Source organism: Electrona antarctica, assembly GCF_951216825.1.
Source record: "Electrona antarctica genome assembly, chromosome: 16".
In the NCBI taxonomy this organism is placed as follows: Eukaryota; Metazoa; Chordata; class Actinopteri; order Myctophiformes; family Myctophidae; genus Electrona; species Electrona antarctica.
In genome coordinates this window covers 33,611,117-33,632,498 of record NC_136797.1, presented here as the reverse complement: position 1 = coordinate 33,632,498, position 21,382 = coordinate 33,611,117, and the positions used below count along the sequence as shown (strand labels likewise).

General features: G+C 42.8%; 2 protein-coding genes across 5 annotated transcripts in view; one reads left to right on the top strand and one right to left on the bottom strand.

The window, feature by feature from the left end:
• Positions 1 to 15,194, bottom strand: part of LOC306939275 (nipped-B-like protein A) — a 47,422-nt gene extending 32,228 nt beyond the window's left edge. Inside the window, exons 1-13 of one of the 3 annotated variants that reach the window (XM_079523837.1) lie at positions 15,056 to 15,194; positions 12,922 to 13,071; positions 9,285 to 9,450; positions 7,931 to 8,031; positions 7,717 to 7,825; positions 7,469 to 7,620; positions 7,039 to 7,139; positions 6,846 to 6,936; positions 6,201 to 6,722; positions 3,427 to 6,093; positions 1,141 to 1,242; positions 620 to 787; positions 8 to 73 (exon numbers count right to left, since the gene is read on the bottom strand). In XM_079523837.1, the coding sequence (XP_079379963.1) occupies positions 8 to 73; positions 620 to 787; positions 1,141 to 1,242; positions 3,427 to 6,093; positions 6,201 to 6,722; positions 6,846 to 6,936; positions 7,039 to 7,139; positions 7,469 to 7,620; positions 7,717 to 7,825; positions 7,931 to 8,031; positions 9,285 to 9,450; positions 12,922 to 12,985 (4,309 nt within the window). In that variant the 5' untranslated portion in view covers positions 12,986 to 13,071; positions 15,056 to 15,194. Of the gene's footprint in view, positions 1 to 7; positions 74 to 619; positions 788 to 1,140; positions 1,243 to 3,426; positions 6,094 to 6,200; positions 6,723 to 6,845; positions 6,937 to 7,038; positions 7,140 to 7,468; positions 7,621 to 7,716; positions 7,826 to 7,930; positions 8,032 to 9,284; positions 9,451 to 12,921; positions 13,072 to 14,707; positions 14,818 to 15,055 lie in introns of those variants that run through there. The other 2 variants (XM_079523839.1, XM_079523838.1) reach the window with 2 other exon arrangements.
• A 191-nt stretch (positions 15,195 to 15,385) lies between these two features.
• Positions 15,386 to 20,663, top strand: mlana (melan-A). Of its 2 annotated transcripts, none has more exons than XM_079523840.1 (6): positions 15,386 to 15,524; positions 18,160 to 18,247; positions 18,608 to 18,703; positions 18,878 to 18,974; positions 19,637 to 19,744; positions 20,242 to 20,663. In XM_079523840.1, exons 3-6 carry the CDS (start codon positions 18,612 to 18,614, stop codon positions 20,308 to 20,310), a joined length of 366 nt encoding a protein of 121 aa, XP_079379966.1. In that variant the 5' UTR covers positions 15,386 to 15,524; positions 18,160 to 18,247; positions 18,608 to 18,611; the 3' UTR covers positions 20,311 to 20,663. The 2 variants fall into 2 exon arrangements, with proteins under 2 accessions (XP_079379966.1, XP_079379967.1); XM_079523841.1 differs by having other exon boundaries at positions 15,423 to 15,538.
• The last annotated feature ends 719 nt before the right edge of the window (positions 20,664 to 21,382 follow it).

Below are 21,382 nucleotides of genomic sequence, written 5' to 3'. Positions count from 1 at the left end.
ATATTACCCTCTGGTGTCTGCTTGTACATAGCTTTCTTTTTATGTTTCTCCTTTTTTCTCATCTTTATGGCAACTAGACATGGAGACAGGAATGAAGACAACAATTACCACAATGCAACAGTTTTTTCCATTGCATTAATGGAAAAAACATAATACAACTAGAAAAGGTGACCCTCGCGGCCTTGTGGTTAGAGTGTCCGCCCTGAAACTGGGAGGTCGGGGTTCGATCCCCGGCCGGGTCATACCAAAGAATGGGACCCAATGCCTCCCTGCTAGGCACTCAGCATCAAAGTGTTGGATCGGGGGTCAAATCTACTAATCAAATGATTCCCGAGCGTGGCACGGCTGCAGCTCACCGCTCCTTGGCTGCGGCTCACTGCTCCAAGAGATGGGTCAAATGCTGAGAACAAATTTCACTGAGGCAACGTGTGTGACAAATCGTATGACTTTGGCCTTGGATGGCAATTGGACGATTTGAGGTATTTTGTTCCAAAAATGTGTTTTGCAAAAATCCACCTGTTGGTGGCGCTGTAACAGGCCAATGTGAAAAGGGTGGGATATATTCCACAATGAACATGGCTTGGCTTTGGAATGTAAGTGTGTCAGTACACAGACTTGCCATCACTCATGTTTGAGTCTTCATCCGACTCTCCAGAGCTGAGGCGCCGGCTCTTGGACCCATCGCGACCGCCATGGGCTCCCCCGACTCGACGCTGGCCTCCGGAGTCTCTCTTATCCTGATGCTCCCATGTGTCGTCACGCACTTTCTTGTGCTTCTTCCGTACTACTGTAATGATAAAAAAAGGAAGTAAACATTTGTTTTGCAGTTAGCTCAACCGTCTGGGCACCTAGGTTGCTGAGCCAGCCTGACGGCGTGCCGCGGGTGCCGCGGGTTCGACTCCCGATCCCGACGGCCGTGTGTCTTCCCCCCCCCCCCCCCCATCTCTCTCAAATTACTTTCAACCTATCAATAAAGGCAGAAAAAGCCAAACAAATATCTTAAAAAAAAACATTTGTTTTGCCTTTCATTTCAGCCGTGTAATCAAACCTTACCAGGTACACGACACCCGTCGCATGATGCCACACAGCTGTGTGCTATGTATACATGATAGATGGGTTAGGGTAAAGTGAGTTTCTCACCCTCATTCTGATCTTCATCCGACTCCCACTCTGCATATTTGGCTGGGCTGCGTTTGCGTTTCATTTTCACCCTCTCATTCAAGGACACGGTGGGTTCATCCTCTGGAAGTAGATAAGGTGTTACATTATCAGTAATCACTAGGAGAGAAAACCAGAAATCTACTTGTTTTAACACATTTCTTTGGTTGCCACATTATATTATAATTTTGCAACATGAACTGCTAAACAAGTAGCAAGTGCCATTGATCTGAGGAGACTCAGCTGCCCTGCAAGTAACATTTGTACTCTTCATATAATTGGTCCTCACTAATGTTCATGATAGGCTGTGGGCAGTTCATGATAGGCTGTGTCCACCAGTGACATCATCGTTAGGCAGATTTTAATTTTTTAACAAGATCATATTTTGATTTTTATTATCATGAGAACAATGGCTTTCATTATCGTATTGCAACTTTTCACGAATAGTAAGCCTGCAGTTTCTATTAGCTTGGATTCCCCATCGATGATGTCACTGGTGGACGGGTTTCTGAACTGCCCACAGCCCTCCCATGAGACACAGACCGAGTAGAAAGAAATTGTGGCATGATTTTATCATGAGCATTAGTGAGGACCAATTATATGAAACTTATAATATAAGTTTCATATAATGAAAACTTAAAAAACTTAAAAAACGTTTTCATATAATGAAAACTTTAAAAACTTAACAAAAACAATATGCAGTAGCCGCATACAATCAGATTCAGGGAATAGACTAGACTCACTAGACTAGAGTGAACCAGAAGGGACCAAATTTGATCTGTGATGTAAAACACATCCTTTACCGGCTCAGCCGCAAATTACTTGAGCTCAACCCCAAATGCACACATGGACAACATATGTTATGGCCCACAGACCATATGTTGTTATGGCCCACAGACATATGTTATGGCCCACAGACCATATGTTGTTATGGCCCACAGACATATGTTATGGCCCACAGACCATATGTTGTTATGGCCCACAGACATATGTATGGCCCACAGACCATATGTTGTTATGGCCCACAGACATATGTATAGCCCACAGACATATGTATGGCCCACAGACATATGTATGGCCCACAGACCATATGTTGTTATGGCCCACAGACATATGTATGGCCCACAGACCATATGTTGTTATGGCCCACAGACATATGTATGGCCCACAGACCATATGTTGTTATGGCCCACAGACATATGTATGGCCCACAGACCATATGTTGTTATGGCCCACAGACATATGTATGGCCCACAGACCATATGTTGTTATGGCCCACAGACATATGTATGGCCCACAGACATATGTATGGCCCACAGACATATGTATGGCCCACAGACCATATGTTGTTATGGCCCACAGACATATGTACGGCCCACAGACCATATGTATGGCCCACAGACATATGTATGGCCCACAGACCATATGTTGTTATGGCCCACAGACATATGTATGGCCCACAGACATATGTATGGTCCACAGACCATATGTTGTTATGGCCCACAGACCATCTCAATCCAGCCTGCGACATCCTCAAAGGAAAACAAATAACCCTTTCCTGTGGATATCAGTAAGTTGTTTGATGATGTCAGGTTGACTCTAGTGTCTACAGCCTTAAAGAAGAGTGTCTTCTGTTGTGGAAAGGCAGCATTATTAAATTCATGGATTTTAACTTGAGGCAAATTAATTTAACTCCTTTCCAATTATTGGTAATTCATATCTACCGTTTGAGTACATACCTTCCAAACGGTAAATATATTCCATTGATGCAGGTATGCAATGGTAAATATTGTTAATAATGTTAATAATTGTGAAAGAGTCTGCCTTTAGTCCAGATTTATAAAATAATGCAATGAGTTTGAATATCAAACTGGCAAGATATGAATTAATTAACAAATTAATGCATTGAAGTGGCTTGTTTTATACAACTAATCTTCAATGTACACATCTGACAAATAAGCAAAATATTCAGTCAATATTTTATAATAGAATTGCGTTGTGAAGCAAGGACCAGGTCTTCTGGTGTGGCCTATTGGAAAGGATTTTTTTACGCCTCCCAAATACATAAAGTTTTAACATAATTCAGCACTAAATGTTTCACGTTTCAATTCAATTGTTCAATTTGTGGCCCTTCGCTCACTTTATTGCAGTCAGTATGGCCCTCCGTAGAAGAAAGTAGCATTGCTTTGTGTTATCTATAATATTCAATCAATTCAATGGTTGTTATGCAGCATGGCAAATATTTCTTCCTGTAGAGATTATTCTTACCTTTCCCTGACTTGCCAAAGGAGGACCGTTGTGCTTTCCTTCTTTCTTTCTCCTTAATGAGGACCTTTAACTCATCTGGGGTGAGTTTCTTAAGCATCACCACAGGCTTAGCAGCTTTTTTCATGGTCTCTGTCAAAGAAACTCTCTCTAACTCGACAATGGGCTCGCCCCAGGTCTCCATCACCTTTTTTTGGAGATCCTCGCCCTTCTCATCACGCTTTAGTTTGGGAATCACAAAGTTCTTAAAAGTCCCTGTCTTGCACCCCAGAAGGTAGGCAGGGAATTCCCCAGGTTTGCCCTCAGTAGACTTCTGTTTGTTTCCATCACTGCTACTTCTGCTGCCATCCCCAGCCCTCCGTTCCTCCTTCCCTCGATGGGACTGTAGGCCAGAAGATTCTGTCCTCTGATGGCCACTGGGGTCCGCTGGTCCTCCACCATTCTGCTTCACTCTAGGGCTGTCAGGTTTTCTGTGCTGCTCGAGAGATTGCTTGTTACAGTGTTTGCCGGACTCTGTCCTGTGTTTTCTGTCCCTGTCCTTTTCATTACCATTTCTGGAGTCGCACTCTGCCTTGCTGGAGGATTTGGAGTTTTCTGAGTGTTGGCTGCAGGACAGTTCCCTGTCTCTGTGCTTGTCCTCTCTGTGGCGCTCTTTGTGTTTCTGCCGTTGTGCATCAGGCCTTTGGCCATCTGGGCATCCCTTGATTTTTTCAGGTTTTCTATCCTCTCTGTGGCGATTGCTAGACAGTTTTTCGTGTTTCTGTCGTAGTGCATCAGGTTTTGGGCCATCAGGGCTTGCCTTGCGGTTTTCAGGTTCCTCACTGGGGCGAGCACTAGACAGTTTTTCGTGTTTCTGCCGTTGTGCATCAGGTTTTGGGCAATCAGGGCTTGCCTTGCGGTTTTCAGGTTCCTCACTGGGGCGAGCGCTAGACAGTTTTTCGGGTTTCTGACGTTGTGCATCAGGTTTTGGGCCATCAGGGCTTGCCTTGCGGTTTTCAGGTTCCTCGCTGGGGCGAGCGCTAGACAGTTTTTCGTGTTTCTGCCGTTGTGCATCAGGTTTTGAGCAATCAGGGCTTGCCTTGCGGTTTTCAGGTTCCTCACTGGGGCGAGCGCTAGACAGTTTTTCGTGTTTCTGACGTTGTGCATCAGGTTTTGGGCCACCAGGGCTTGCCTTGCGGTTTTCAGGTTCCTCGCTGGGCCGAGCGCTAGACAGTTTTTCGTGTTTCTGCCTTTGTGCATCAGGTTTTGGGCAATCAGGGCTTGCCTTGCGGTTTTCAGGTTCCTCGCTGGGCCGAGCGCTAGACAGTTTTTCGTGTTTCTGCCTTTGTGCATCAGGTTTTGGGCAATCAGGGCTTGCCTTGCGGTTTTCAGGTTCCTCACTGGGGCGAGCGCTAGACAGTTTTTCGTGTTTCTGCCGTTGTGCATCAGGTTTTGGGCAATCGGGGCTTGCCTTGCGGTTTTCAGGTTCCTCACTGGGGCGAGCACTAGACAGTTTTTCTTGTTTCTGCCGTTGTGCATCAGGTTTTGGGCCACCAGGGCTTGCCTTGCGGTTTTCAGGTTCCTCTCTGTTGCGAGCGCTAGACAGTTTTTCTTGTTTCTGCCGTTGTGCATCAGGTTTTGGGCCACCAGGGCTTGCCTTGCGGTTTTCAGGTTCCTCTCTGTTGCGAGCGCTAGACAGTTTTTCGTGTTTCTGCCGTTGTGCATCAGGTTTTGGGCCATCAGGGCTTGCCTTGCGGTTTTCAGGTTCCTCACTGAAGCGAGCGCTAGACAGTTTTTCGTGTTTCTGACGTTGTGCATCAGGTTTTGGGCCATCAGGGCATCCCTTGTTGTTTTCAGGTTCCTCTCTTTGGCGAGTGCTAGACAGTTTTTCGTGTTTCTGCAGTTGTGCATCAGGCCTTGGGTCATCAAGGCATCCCTTGCTGTTTTCAGGTTCCTCTCTGTGTCGAGTGCTAGACGGTTTTTCGTGTTTCTGCAGTTGTGCATCGGGTGTTTTGCCATCTGGATGTCCCGTGCTGTTTTCAGATTTGCTATCCTCTCTGTGGCGAGTGCCAGACTGCTCTTCGTGTTTCTTCTGTTGTGTATCGGGTGTTTTGCCATCTGGATGTCCCGTGCTGTTTTCAGATTTTCTATCCTCTCTGTGGCAAGTACCAGACTGCTCTTCGTGTTTCTTCCGTTGTGTATCGGGTGATTTGCCATCTGTGTGTCCTGTGCTGTTTTCCGTTTTTTTATCATGTCGGTGCTTCGAGTCCCGTCTCTTTTCATGCTTGTTTTTGTGGGTCTCTGGTTGGCCACCTGTGCCAGCCTTCCTATGGATTTCAGCATGCTGTTTGATGATGTCAGGTCGACAGTCTACGGCCTTAAGAGTCTCTCTGCTTTTTTTGGACTTGCACTGTAGGACCGCAGAGGATTCAGGGCCTTTTCCGGGCCCCAGGTGTTCTTTAGGCATGCACTGTACCTCTATTGGTCTTTCACCTCTGCCTTGCTGCAGGTCAATGCTGACCAACAAAGCGGGTCGACTAGCACCGTTACTTGCAGCACTAGCTTCCTTGGGTGTCAACTTGCTGCCAGCACTTCCGCCTCCTACACTTGGACCTCCATTGACCCCAGCTGTGCCCCCAGCTCCAGGTTCCTGAGGATACGAATCTTGCTTCCGTTTCTTCAGTGGCTTGTCTGTAATGAAGAACACTGTACCTTAGTTTATCGTTATTTAACAGATTAAGCCAATGGCAAAAAGCTAGACAGCACAGGGCAAAAGCAAAGCATACACAGACATTCACCTTTATCCTGAACTTCCTTAGAGCATCGTTCTCTCTCGCTGGCTGATTCACGTTCTACCCTCTCAATCTCAGCAAGCACCTCCATCTCACCATCATCGTATACTAATCCATTGGCAGCTCCAGTCTTCTTGGTGTTTTGGAGAACTGGTACCTGTTGACAGCCAACCTGTTCCCGGGCACATAACCTAACAGATGGGTCCTGGGCTATCCTTGAGCATTGGTTGTTCGAAACTATAACAACATCCTGGATGGAGCCTTCATCAGCCCCATCAGGGAGCTCTGTAGACTGATCCATCTCTGAGGAACTGACTCGACCAAGTTTCACGTTTAACTTGGTAGAGCCTTTAGACGGAGAGCTGACAATATCACGCATGTCCTCTTTGTCCGTCTGCTTGTATTCCTCATTGGCCAGCATCTTCTGCTTCTTTTTGTGGTCAGCTTTCAGGAGGAGTTCAGGAGCTGCGTTGTGAGGTGGTGTATACTGGGGAGGGGACTGCAGGATGTGAGGAGGCCTTGACCCTGCTGAAACAAATATCAGAAGAGTGAGCATTAGCGTGCGTTTAAAAAATTAAATAATTCAAAGGGGTCTCATTTAGGAGTCCACATCATTAATTACTAATTTATAGCACTGTGGTGTTGGCATACGTTTTGAAGTCGCTTCAGTCCCAGCCGGAGAGCTAACAGACGGTGGAGATCTAACTGGGAACGATGGGGGTCTCATGGAAGGGTCATTCTCCTGGTGAGCATAAGACATTTTTATAATTACATTTTAGTGCCAATTGGTAACAAAATGGGCACAAATGCCAAGTTCAACTCAACATAACTTTCTCAAAATTACCTCATTTCCCAGTCTGTGGACGATGTTCACATAATCTTCATTAGCATCTGAGCTTGTGTTATGGCCATTCAAAACACCTCCAGAAACCAATGGGCTTGAAACTGAAAATCATACAAAATTAATTACATTTTCTAAGATATGATGGAACTTAATTGATGGACTGAACATTTTTGCTAGTTTGCTAGTTAAGTTAGTAGGTTGGAGAACCCATTATAGACCAGAGCGCACTTCAGCTCTCCATCTCCCCACACTGCAACAGTAGCAAACTTTCTCTACTTTGCTTTTGCCATCATTAGCTCAGGTAGAGAAGATCCACTTTATAGATACAGAGATTATTAGCCACAAAATAAAGACAAACATAATAATAATAATTTAAATTGTTTAGTGGATTTGCAGAGAGATTGGTCATCAAACATTTCCTTGTACTCACCTTCCTGGATCTGTTGGTTTTGTGAATAACTGGGTGGGTCACTGTACTGCATATAGTTTGCAGGGCTTTGAGAGGTGTATGGACTAGGTACTGGACTATTCTGCTGGGGAATGAACTGTGTTCCTGACACAGACTGTGGAGATGCAAAGCCACTGTAAAGAAGGTAAGAGTTACAGAAGGATTTATATTGTGCCGGAGTCTTGGTAGAAGCTTCACTACTTCGACCATCAAAAACGAAATTCCCATACCTAGTTGGACTATGTGAAACAGTAGATTGCTGGTAGTTTGTTCCTGGGCTTCCATGCACTGCATTCTGAGGCATTTTGTACTGTGGCATCATTGGCTGCTGCATTATACCTAAAACATAAAGAAAGGACGCCATGCTTAACAACTTGAGCCACATCTTCATATTTCGAAAATAGCCAATCTTACCACCCTGAACCCTGTATCGCGTATGCATACTTTTCTCCCTGAAGATGCTTGGGTTCCTAGCCAGCACCATCCTCAGTAGCACTGGCATATCCCCCTCCAAGTCTTCACTTCCCAGGTTGTCCTTCAGTTCTCTGCAATGCAAGGGGAGGTGAAATTAAAAGTTTGGCCTGTGCCGCTGGCTTAGCGGTCCAGGCACCTAGGCTGACAGCGTGTTGCGGGTTCGAATGCCGATCCTGACGACCTTTGCTGCGTGTCACTCCTCATCTCTCTCTCCCCATTTCCTGTCAGCCTACAGTTATAATAAAGTTATAAAAAGCCCCAAAAGAAATAAATCTTTAAAATAATAATAATAATAAATATATATTTTGGAAAAGGGATGAATGAGAAAGTGATGGAGTCATTGCACCTGTTGTAGAAACACCTTCGCATCTCCCCTGGTCTTTAAACTCTGCTCACCAACTCCTATAAATCCATAGCCATGCTTCATAATATGCACACAATTTAATTCAACTTAAGTTTAATGACAACAGCAACAGCTTCCCCCTCCCCATCGCTAGAGGCCGTGTATTGCACCATGGGACTTACTAACTATTTATGGACACCCCTTAAGGTTTCTATTACTCCTAAATGAGATTTGCAGCATCATAAGTCCTGCTTTTACCAAGTGTAAAAGCAGGACTCACGACTCATTTGTTTCACAGGCTGGAATCCTTGCAGCCAAATTGTCAGGAAAATATTAGCTTCATGACTTCCAAGAATATTTGTTATATATCATTTCACACAAAGGTTAAGGAGGCATGACACTCGCTCCATTTGGAATTGGAAATGATGGCGTATCACATCTCGTTTGATTTTCAGTAAGTTGCATATCCGAATAAATAGAGAAACAACAAGTTAACACATACTCGTCTACTGAATACAATGTGGTCACTAATGCATTATTATTACATAGTACCCAGCGGATAATAATTCTCTACTCAATTGTTAATCCATTGAGACCTGGAACGCATCCATGTCACGTTAGCGTTTAACCACATTAACCATTAACCCATTTTGGGCGGGAACCCCTTTTGGTGTTTTAAACATTGTTATAATTTAGCTATTGAAAAATAGCAGATCTACAAGCTCATAGCGCGCCACCGAGTGGCGCGCTATGAACTTGTAGGTCTGCTATTTTTTTTAAATCGTTAAAATGTGCCTCAAATCTTTCCGAAAATTGTCATGATTTAGAAAACTTTTTTTTTTAAATTTCGACGTCAGGCCTGAATGGGTTATTTCAGCTTGTGAAGTACTCACATATGCTCGGTGGAGACCTGGTTAAGGCTGTGTGAAGTACTCACATATGCTCGGTGGAGACCTGGTTAAGGCTGTGTGAAGTACTCACATATGCTCGGTGGAGACCTGGTTAAGGCTGTGTGCCAGCTGGGACACCAGGTTCTCGTCCCGACATGCCAGCAGACAGCTGACCTCTTCAGTGATCCTCCCATTGTACAGCAGACTCTTAGCAGTTGTAGCCGGGAGAGGAGAGGGCAAGGGCAGCTGGTTCAACACTAAATGGATGGTGAACCACATGTTAGAGACCAGTCTGTAGCCTAGGAAAAGGTTTACTGTATGCTCAAGGGCAGTGTGATATTCAGAGAATATATTCAGACACAGAATTGTTTGGTATTTGGAAAACTGCATTCAGTGGTAAAAGTTATTTCAGTACATTCAGATATTTAAAAATGCAAAACTGTCGTTCTGGAATCACCGTTTTTAGCAGGAGACACCACAACGCTGCAACTTTGTTCTGTCGCTGCATTCTAATGCGGTTATGTTTAAGCTGCAACAGCTTGTAGATGCTTCCAGAAGGTCAGAATATTCCCTGGTCAGGTGGTAATGCTTTGCCTTGACCTTCAAGCCTTGCCTGGTTTTTCTGGCCACTACCTAACCTTATCCTGAGCAAATAGTTGTTTCCACCTTTTTAGGTACTCTGGTAGCTGTAGGGTACAGTTTACACATCAATCACCCAATAAACTAAGTAAGCTAAACCAAGCAAACAAAAACAAGTTGTGCATGAAACAAATTCATCTGGTATATGCATTTATGCATAATTCAACTTGCATTAAGCCCTCATAACAGGTAGTGAAACGTCCATATCAAAGAATACCTACCAAAAAGGTACTGCCCTTAAAAAGTGACCTCACACAGTAATACTATAAGTCTATGACCCACACATATTTAGAATATCCTAGCAACTAAAGCAAATCGATGATACCGGCATTAAATATACTGTATAATTGGTCCTCGTTAATGTTGATGATACTATATCTCTACTATCGGGAAGAAACCATCCAACTCCAAAATGTTCATTTTTCAGGAAATTAAGAAAACCTTATATTTTGAAAACAAAGCAATCCTGCCTCGTCAAAGAGAGGGGTGGTGGAGTTAGTTGCTTTAGCAGACAGTTTGAGGGTCCAATAAAGTTAAGAGGTTTTGTCCAAAGCGCTTTTTACTACTTCCATTGGTTCAATATTTTCGAAACAACACATCAGGGTCTGATTTATGCAAAAAAAACAAGAATTGATCAATTAATTACCAGCTGCTGCCTTATAGATCCAGAATTGTGCTATGAAATGTAAATCTGTGTGTATCTGTATTTATGTGTGTGTGGAAACAACAACAGGATCTGTCCAGGTGACTCTGTAACTGTGAGAGTGTAGCCTTAGCCTACTACAAATGGAACCAAAGGACCCTTTTATAACAATCAACTCTGAGACTGTACAAATTGACTGTTTTGGGTCCATTTGGTTGTATTTGTACACTCTCAGGTAGGCCATTCTCCAAACCATTATAGCGCACAACGCACAGCTGTCGATTGTAGTGTTGACATTGGCTTGGCATGGACCCGGTGATATCAGATATCCGAGAAACATTCTAATTGGCCGCACCCGGAACCGGAACCGGACCTGAAAGTTTTGGATCCGGTCCGAAACGGAGCCGAGAAGGATTTGACTTTTTGGAACCGGTCCGACCAAAACGGCGCTGATCCGATCCGAGATCCGGATCGGTTCTCTGCAATATTATATGTTTTAACATGACATGAGACTGCTCTCTATGAGCGACATGCACCCCTCCGCCTCTCGAGAGGAGGAGGAGGGTTGCAAACTTGCATAGGCTATAGTGCATTTTTGCGCACAGACATTCTTACCAGAGCTGTTGACAATCACAACAAAACTGTACAACATTTTTCCTCCGAGGTGGAAAGCCTGGTGACGCAAGGTTAGTCCCACATTGCTTGTTGCTTTGCGTTTCACCTCGCTCGCTGAATTGCTGATTGCAATAATATAACCAGCGGTGTGTGTGTGTGTGCGTGTGCAAGCGAAAGAGAGAGAGAGCGCTCTCGCTCATGTCGAGGTGCATGACGAGACCCAGCCCTCGTTGACTCTATTCAAAAGACAACGCACGCATGTCTATTTTTTAAACCTATTTTTGAAGTTGAAGGGTTTAATATATAAATCTCGGATCCTCACGGTTATTTCGGGTAACTGCATTTCAGACGATCCGATCCAGACCCGTGGCAATTTGGAGTGGATCCGTACCCTGCCCGAGGGACAAGTCAATATTTTGGACCCGAACCGGCTCGGTTCTCGGTTCGGGTCTCGGGTGTTCGGTTCCGGATGGACCAGTGCTGCCCTCTACTTGGCAGGTATTAAAGAACATCTCTCATGTGTCAGAATTGCGGGGGTGTATTTGTGTGTACTGTGTATGAGCACGGAATGTGATTTGATTGGCTGATGTATGATATATGGGGCACTTATATGAGTGTTTGTGTAAGCACAAACATTGCGTAACACAAACATTGATGACGAAGGTGAGGACGCAAATTGTGATTGGCAGGAATGAGATGATGTATGATGATGTACGATGATAAGAGCGCCCCACCACGTGACTATGTGTGTAGCATTAGTCTAGTTAGTCTGCACGGTTACTGTGGTTACTGTCATGTGATATCATCATCATCATCGTGATAAAAGGCACCGCTCACTTCACGACAGGGTGTGATTTGTTCTACGCGTCTATGTCAGAGACGAGGGCTGTGGACAGTTCAGAAACCCGCCTACCAGTGACATCATCATTATGCAGATTTTCTTTTCCGTTTTATTTATTACATCACATTCCGTGCTCAGCCAATCAAATCATCACAAATGTCATTCCAGCCAATCACTTTTGGCGTCTTCACTTTTCTGCCCTCACTTTCAGCCAATCAAATCATCGCTATGGGGGATCAGCCAATCAAATCATCGTGTTTGTGTTCACACAAAAACGATTGTCATCGTGTTCCCACAAACACAATGAGGTTATCATCAACTGACAACTGCTGCATAGAGGAAGATTATCGGTAACATTTTTAAAAAGTGTATACCGGTATATTGTTTTATGTAAAAACTGGGTAAAGTATGCCTAACCTTATACTAAGATTTTAGATTTGTAAATTGACCGCTTGTTTTTTCTTCTCCCTAAGTGCATGTGCATCATCTTATTAACTTGATCATAGTGGTATTTATTTATTGTCTTGTTTTTCCCAATAGATCTGGTGTTGAGCTATTCAAGCCTTCAATTTTCCAATAACATTTAACCTATGAGCTGGTTATTAGTGCATCTCACATGCTAACACATGCCTTCGTCCAACAAAAACAACAGCATAGGATGCACTGGTAACTGACCAGTTGAGTCTGATTTGTTTGTACTCATTGTGTGTCTGTGTTGTGCACCTAAAATAGCTGATATACAGGGCAGGCTCACAGTGTGATGTGATGATCTGCAATTATCGGCATACGACACTGGCACACAAAGACACAATACAGTATAAATTAAGCATTAGTGTGTGTTTATCATGTCGCAGCAGGGTGTCCCAACACTTAAGCTAAAACATCTCACAAATCTTCTTAAAAAGGAAAAACAAATTAACATTGTATGTGTGTTTGTGTACACTATGTGATCGGGTGAAAGAGGGTTGTTTCAAAAGGTGTTGTACTTACAGTCTGTGAGGGTAGTAATCCCAGCGAGAGTAGTAATAGGAACATGAGGCATATCCCCATTCATGCTGACGATGGAGGTGAGGCGGCGTTGTCGATGCACAGGTTGCTCAGTGTTGCAAACTTCTCACTTTTTCTTACATCTCCAAAAGGCTGTTAAAAAAATGTGTTTATTACAAAAGAAATACAACAACCTACATAGCCTAGCATTATTAACATAGCCAACTCTTAATCTAAGAAACATTTAGCAGATTCAGAGATCATGCATTAATTTATCCCACCGTGAAGTCATGGTGACAGATCAGTGGTTCTCAAACGTTTTCATGTCAAGGACAAGGAGACGTATTTGGCTGCGGAGCCCCATCTGAAAAGATATTGTGTGCCAGGGAGCTCCAGGAGCAAACATTTTAACATGTTGGCTTTTAATGTTCGCTTTTTTATGTACAGTGCAGGTATATTCAAAGATATGCACTCAGTTTCATGTTTTTTTCAACAATAGTTGAATTAGTAGATTGGCTATTTTTGCATAGCCGAAGTATAAAATATGGTTAAAGTGGTTAAAATGATTGTGACGCTATAACTCATTTTGCTGTGGACCCCCTGAAGGTCCCCAACTCCCCGTACCTCACTTTGAGAACCAATGGGTTACAGTACTTAGGATCAGAATCAGTAAAAAAGTGGGTGAAATTTGTTTTTGTGTATAGTTCCCATTGCTATTTTTCCAAGAAAACAATGAAAGGGAAGAAGAGAGGGGGGTGGGTCAGGATCACAGGGATAGTTGATATCAACCACTCAAATGGCTATGCATACTGTTCTCAAAGTGTGTGGGGGGGGGGGTGCTTGAGGGGGTTCAAGGAGTCCCCAGAATCAGAAATAGTTTAATCACTTTTTTAACGCACATTTTATTCTTCAGCTATTCAAAAAGAGCCGATCTACAAGCTCAAAACACATCCTGAAACCCTGATGCATTGTAAGCAAATCTGGCATAAAATATTTTCAGATGGGGGTCTGCGGCCAAATACTGTACATATTAGTACATATGAGAACCATGCACTGACTATATTATGGGCAATCCAAATCATAACATAATTCACAAATACTTCGATGTATTAAACAAACAAGGACGCTGGAGCTCTCTAAAGCAGTGGTAGTCTTTGTTCATTGTTCCTTGGTGAGTTTCAGGGGGTCCATAGCTAAATTATTTTATAGTTAGGAATCAAAATAATGGCCCTAGTCTGTAAAGCTGAGTGTACAAAATAAAATGGAACCAATTTGGTCACTCACAGAGTTCCATTTATACACGGAGTTAAATCAACACCCGCACTGGGGACTTGTAGATTGGACCCAATCTACACTGTTACAACAGATACAAATGTGTCAAATACCCGTGGCCTAATGAATATCAAACTGAGTCCTTGAAATTAAAAAGGTGAAAGGTTGATAATCATTGCTATACCAAACCAAATGGTGTAGGTTGCCTGTCTGTTAATTAGTCCCTCATTGCTTATTATTATTAGTTGGCTTTTCTAAGATGCATGTTGAGTTGAGAGATACTGTGCGTTCATCAATCATCACACATCGCGTCGTGTTAATTATGAGATGATGAACTGCTAGCTTACAATCTGTGAGCATCGCTATGCTAACTAGCCAAGCAAGCAGCTTTATTCAAAACTTGCTTTAGCCAGAGGGGCATGATGATGGCATCCTGCGTTATAAACCCTGCTTGCTGTGTGGGGTCTTTTCGGGGGGTTTTTGGTCGCGACTTGTTGGTCAATGGATTGTAGCCTACATATCGCGTAGAAAGAATCCTCTGATGTGGTTTCACTGGCCTTCCTTCCTTCCTCCATCGACGTTGCTTCTAGCTTGGAAAGTGGACCTCGGACTCGCCCCAAGGAAAGGAACGCAACCCCGAACCAACCAACTCTGCTATAATGGAGCTGTTAGTTACAACAATGCTATGAGGCAGCTCCACCAGAACATCTAATAGTTTAGTTGACGTTGTTGTTGTTCCTCAGTGTTGTTCAGTGCCTGCCTTCCGTGTATTTGGCGTGGTATCACTTCACCGCTAACACAAGCATACGCGTGTTGTTGAATTCAATAATGTGGCCCCGTGCGTGCGGGTCGTTATTTTGTTTACCTCGGGGTGTGAGGAATGATAAAAAACCTTAATGGTTCCAAGGGGACTGCAGGAGCTCCCTCTCCGTCCTCCGTCCTCCGAGGAAATGAATATAACAACAACAATGATCCTCCTCCTCCTCCTGCTTCTTCCTTCTCACACTAAACAACATATTATTTGCTGCTGCTGCTGGGAGGAGGGTGCAAACATCATTCTCCACACAGCCAGTCCTTCAACCCAACAAGCAAAGGCTTAGGCGGCTGGAACATCCAGTTGCTTTCTATATGAATAATAAAATGTGAGTAATAAAAGCGTCCGACCCGGGTGATAAAAAAGGATTGGATCGAGTGAGACAGTCAATGGATGGAGCTCCCCCCACACACATCATCACAGAACAAAATGCCGAGTTTGCCGACCAGAAGAATAATGCAAGAGCTCCATCTACCGGCGTGGCGTCAAACCGAGTGGCTTCTAATCTATTCTACACACAGTGAGTTTTCAAATGTATGGATTTCAGATATAATCAAATGTATCCAATCATGCCATCCAAGAAAAAAAGACAAATATGCTGCAAGCTCCTGTAGGCTTATTAGTGATACAGGTCGAGAGTGGGCGCCTAATCATTGTGGCTATTTTCCCCAAAAAAAGTAAAGTAAAGTTATTAAATAAATAAATACAAATAATATTTTTAAGTCTGTGGAAAATACTCTGAAATAGTGTTATGTAAAGTATACACGATTTGAACACACACTGTCGATACATCAGACCTATATTTACCCTTCAACTTTATGCCACCAAATGACTGCTAAGTATCCACAGATGTTTTTTGTAGCAATTGTAAAAATATTAAACATTAAAATGTCATATGTATTTGCCCCCCATTTATACAATTAATGTCAATATAAAATAAATAAATACAAAATATAACTAACAAAAAGATGCCCACGAGGTCTCAGATACTGTAGTGTAGCCTTAGCCTACCAGTTACCTTTAAAAAAACAAAAACATAAATTGTCTCCGATTGGTGGAGGCTTGGAGCTTTCTCTTCCCAAGGAAATGATTTTATTTATTCAAATAAATGCCTGGTTGTAGCTTTCAGTGACTGTAGACTGTAGGCCTTGGGTGACTCCAATGACCTCACGATTCTCGTCACAGCAAGTTCTGCAAGTTTTTAAACAGGATAAACTTGGGTAAACAGGCTAAACTTCTTATCTGTTATTCTCGTATGTTTGAACCTAGTATGTTTGTTTCTGTTTGCTTCTGTCTTTGTATGTAGTTGTACAGTATGTATGAGGGAGAAAGAAATCACACCTGTGTGAAGTGATGTGCTCTTATCATCGTACATCATCATGACGTAAAATAGACACTGTGCCGATTTGCTCAGACACTATGACGTAAAATTCTCCATTCATTGTTAACTAGAGCGGTGCCTGTTGGAGCCTCTACAGCGGTGTCCGTTGGGCACTGGCCTACTTGGAACGATGCGTCGATGCAAGTTGGAAATGCATGCCTCACCCAGATATTATGTCTGTGTCCCTTTTATGTCCATATATGGAGTTCTTTGTCAGGCATGCCCAAATATGGAGTCTATGCATATGTCAGAATGATGTCAGAACAGGCCGGGCTCTGGACATCGCCCCTGCCCAGGGTCCATATTGGAGCTGGCCTGTTCTGACATCATTCTGACTATGCATAGACTCCATTGGGCATGCCTGACAAAGAACTCCATATATGGGCATAAAAGGGAGGCCCCAAAATAGGCCTTTTTGGGGCGGTTCTGGACACCCGTGGGTCCGACCGACTCAACACCGGGCACTGCACTCCCTGTGGGGGTGTGGAACGCGTGTCGAATTTGAAGTCGGTGGGGCGAACAGTTCTCAAGTTACGTGGATTACAGACGTACAGACGTACACACATACACAGAGACTTGGTGCATTTATAGTTAGATGGGAATTAATAATTGTGATAATAACTGAATCGGAGTTGGTTCAAAACGCAGCCAGCCTTGCCATTATGCAGCCAATAAGTGCAAAATTATATCCTTTCAGTGAATTCAGTTCCCTCAGCCAGGGCTGGAAATGTCTTTTCTCTATCTATTTTCGTTTTTTGAGTGGTGCAACCACTCCCTTACGGAGCTATGTCTGTGGCTGGGTGGGTGGCTGGCTGGGTGGGTGGATGGGTGGCTGGCTGGGTCTGAGCACGAAAACAGCATGGTTGTTTTTCACCATTTGTGCGCAACCTAACACACACACAAACACACGCACATATTAACTGTATATATGATGATTTTGGGTGTGCCAGTACAGTACAGTACAGTACAGTACAGTACAGTACAGTACAGTACAGTACAGCAGTACAGTACAGTAGAGGGTACAGTACAGTAGAGGGTACAGTAGAGGGATCTCCACACGGTAACTCTGTCATTTCTCAACCGTTTCGGACGCGGGGCGGCACGCCGGAACTGGCCCCCTGGCCGCATTCCTGTGGGTCTGGAACTTCCGGGGCACAAGAGTGAGTGGACAGATATGGTGGCAAATTATAATGAGCATCAAGATGGTTGCAAAAGTTGAAAGTGCTCATTTTAAATGTACCACAATATTTCGAATCCAAATGATCTGAAATGAAATAATCTGAGGAAATAATCTGCACTGGAAAACCAGTACAAAAACAGTACAAAACCTTACAGATGGGGCCTCAGAGGCGCACCTTTACTGCTTAGCCTAATTTAACCCTCTGAGCTAACACTGAAGATTTTATAGTGTTGAGCTCATTAATGCAAAATATTACACCCCTTATTAAAACACAGAGTAAACAGGGTGTGAATTTGTGATATGTTTTTAAGAAATACATATAATAGTTAAAGCTCTCCTCTCTTCTCCTAGTTAACAGGGGTCTCTCCAGCTCGCTAAAACTATAGGCCTATGTTATTGCTAGAGGATGAAATCTTAGGTACGCTGAGCCCCCACCTCCTATGAAGTCAGCAGACTTAATTCCACAAATGGATAATAGTTTTGTGTTCAGCACCGTAGGGTTTCACGCTAATTACTCTGCTTCAATGGATTTAACCATGAGCCTCTAACCCGTGACGATCATGAGAATTCCTACCCCTCACTTTTCTCCACCAGATCCTGCTCTGAGGACCAGTCCTTGCAAGCCAGCGAACCTGTCAGAGGAACTGTTCCACTACAATCTGATTCTGATTATCTAATTTGGGTGAGCTGACTCTCTTATTTTTTATAACAGCAGAATCACTACAGTAACAGTCTGACACATCGTCAGCTTTCTATTTTATGGGTAAATGTAGTTCCTAGGCTTTGTATATTTGCCATTGTTTAGCTACTATTTGGCTGGGATTATGTCAATTAACTAAATAGCTTATTTATGTTGGTAATAATAAGGTAATACAAATGTAATTCAAAATAATGAATACATTTTAAGTCTGATTTTCAGTTTATTTGGGAGAGGAATTTGTTTACGCCCACTAAAACATATGGGAATTGAACATATTCATAATATCTTTGACAAGTCACAATGTTATTATGTTGTGCTATAAAGTTTATAACTGGTTTTCAGGTGGATGCTGTGTAACAATCGTACTGGCGGGATGCCGAGAGGGGAATTCAACATTTACTTTGCCAGCAGACGCGGTGGATATGTCAGAGCTGAAGAGTCAGTGAATTAAAACATATAATAATAATAATATTAATAATCAATACATGATAATTATATATAATTATAATGCAAAGTATAAAAGAAAAAGTTGTGGATGCAGAAATTACTATTTAATTTCATGTAAATTGTTAGTGGCCATTTTCTCTTCATTGTACTGCTTTTGACCCACAGGGCTGTTGGCATAGTTTTGCTGGTGATCATCCTGGCAGCTCTTTTCATTCTGGGCTGCTGGTACTTCAGAAGAAGGGGTGGCTACAAACTTATCAGGGTGCGTGCATCAAACTTCTATGCAGAAATAAGATCATTTACAACAGTGGTTCTCAAGCTTTTTCATGTCAAGGAGTCCCAAATTGAAATTATTTGGCTGCGGACCCCCATCTAAAAAGAATTTGGACCCCTCAAAGAGACAGATTTGTGTATCGCAGCGCGTTGTGAGCTTGTACATTGTCTATTTTAACCCATTTTGGACTGAGGCCCATTCTAAAAAAGCCTTCTAAATCCTGACCTAAGTTTTCTGAAAAACTTCAAATATTTATATAGCAGCATCAAATATTTTACATTTTTGAATACTGTACATACTGTACAGAAGTACAGTATGTACAGTACTACAGAACCCCAAGAGGGGTTCCCGTCCAGAAGGGTTAGAACACCAAAAGGGGTTCCTGCCTAGAATGGGTTTAGCCGAAGTATAAAATAGGGTTCAAGTGGTTAAACTGCCTATACAGCTACTGTACCTTGTGATGTTATTGTCTATTCATAACCTAGCATTCACAATGTCTCGCTGATTACTTATTTTCAAATGCCCCCCCCCCCCCCCCCCCCACACACACACACACACACACACACACACACCCCACAAATACCCTCCTCTTTACACTTCTCTCATTCCTTCCCTTTCTTCCACTCATTCTTCCTGTCTTCCATCTAAAGACCCAGAGACCAGGCTCCCCAGGTCACACAGGAGGTCAGTACAGCGAGGCTGGACCCTCATCAGAAAACAAGATGGCTCTAACCGACTTTGGAAGCCTCCAGTCTGTGGTACGAGACTGAATTGCATTTTCATGAACCAACAGGAAAAATTGCTACACCGACCATGAATGCCAGTAATGCTGCTGTGAATAATATAACAAGGAAGGGCAGGCTGAACTGAATCAAGTGTTATATCGCCTGACAGTGTCCATAATAGTAATACATAATTCAAACTCAAGTTATCATAGTAAATGTAGACTTAATGTGGTTGTATGGTAATTCCAATACCAACAACATCTGAAGCATTTCATTGTAACACAAAATCTAAAATACTGTAGATGGTATTCAGAAAACCTGGCTGGGGGCACCGATTGCACGTGGGGCATGTGAGGCTGATGCAATGCAAACAGATCAGTCACAAGACTAAAGGCGAAGGGGGGATTATACTCTCATTTTCATAAAATAGCTGGTATGAAAAATACAATTCAGTGTAACTGAATAAGCAAGTATTGACTATTTAAATCGTTATTTAACAGATTTTGCCTGTTTCACAATTTTTCATATAGGTTCCCAATGCACCTCCTGCCTATGAGAAGATTTCAGCTGGGCCACTACCTCCACCCTACTCCCCTTGAAGAAAAGTCAATATTGTGTATAATACTCTGAACTTTCTTTGTAATCTGTCATTGTATAACATCAATGAAAAGCATTTCTTCATAGTGTAACACTAACTTGGTTGATTATATGGTTCCGTCGTATCATAAATGTCACCTTGCTCGATAGTAACATTTTAGTATTAGCTGTTAAAATATTGTATATTTCCTCTTTATATCTACACATAAGGGATGAAACACCGCAAACACATTCATAGGGGACAGTTGCATTGTTTATTTCCATGCAGAAATGTCCACACTATTCAATGAAAATGTACCCACTAAATATATCTGAAAAATCTATGTGGTAAAAATAAATAAATGTAACATCAAAACATTTGACATGGGCTCAAACATGTTATTACAAATCTATTTCAACTGCTTAAATGCAAAATGCTTCTTTTAGATTATCAATTGTAATTGACAGTTGTACCAATGAAAGGGATAATGGCAATAATTTCTTAATGCAGTATCTAATGTCTTTGAAAATATCAGAACGACATTCAATTGAAATTCGTTTTATCTACCCTGTCAACCAAATGAATTGCTAAAACATGAATAACTGGCCCATATGAAAAACAACTATGAATCACAACATTCACCCTGGGCAACAGCATGTTTAGAAAATTACAAAACCATCACAGTATACATTTCCAATCTGCTGTTTTTGAGAGCACAACATACTAACAGTATGACCTAACCATAGGGTGTAACCTACAACAGATTAGATGCATATCAGGTATGGTTGATCAAACTACCGCTGAAAAACTGTTTGACTATCTCCAAGATAACTATAAACAGAGGTTCTACACCATCTCACAAAATTAAGCTGCTGGAATATCGGTGTGGACAGATCATGTCCTCACATTAGCTGTCTCACAGTCTCAGTTCATTGGTTCACTTATGTCTCCCTCTGCAGTCTGTACAGTGGAATTGTTTGTGCAGGTGGTGGGCAGTGCTCTAGAAGAGGAACTACTAGAAGACACCACCAGTGTAGCCAGTGGTTTGGGGCTAATCACTGGCAGGCTTGCTGGATTGACTGGGCCTTGAACTG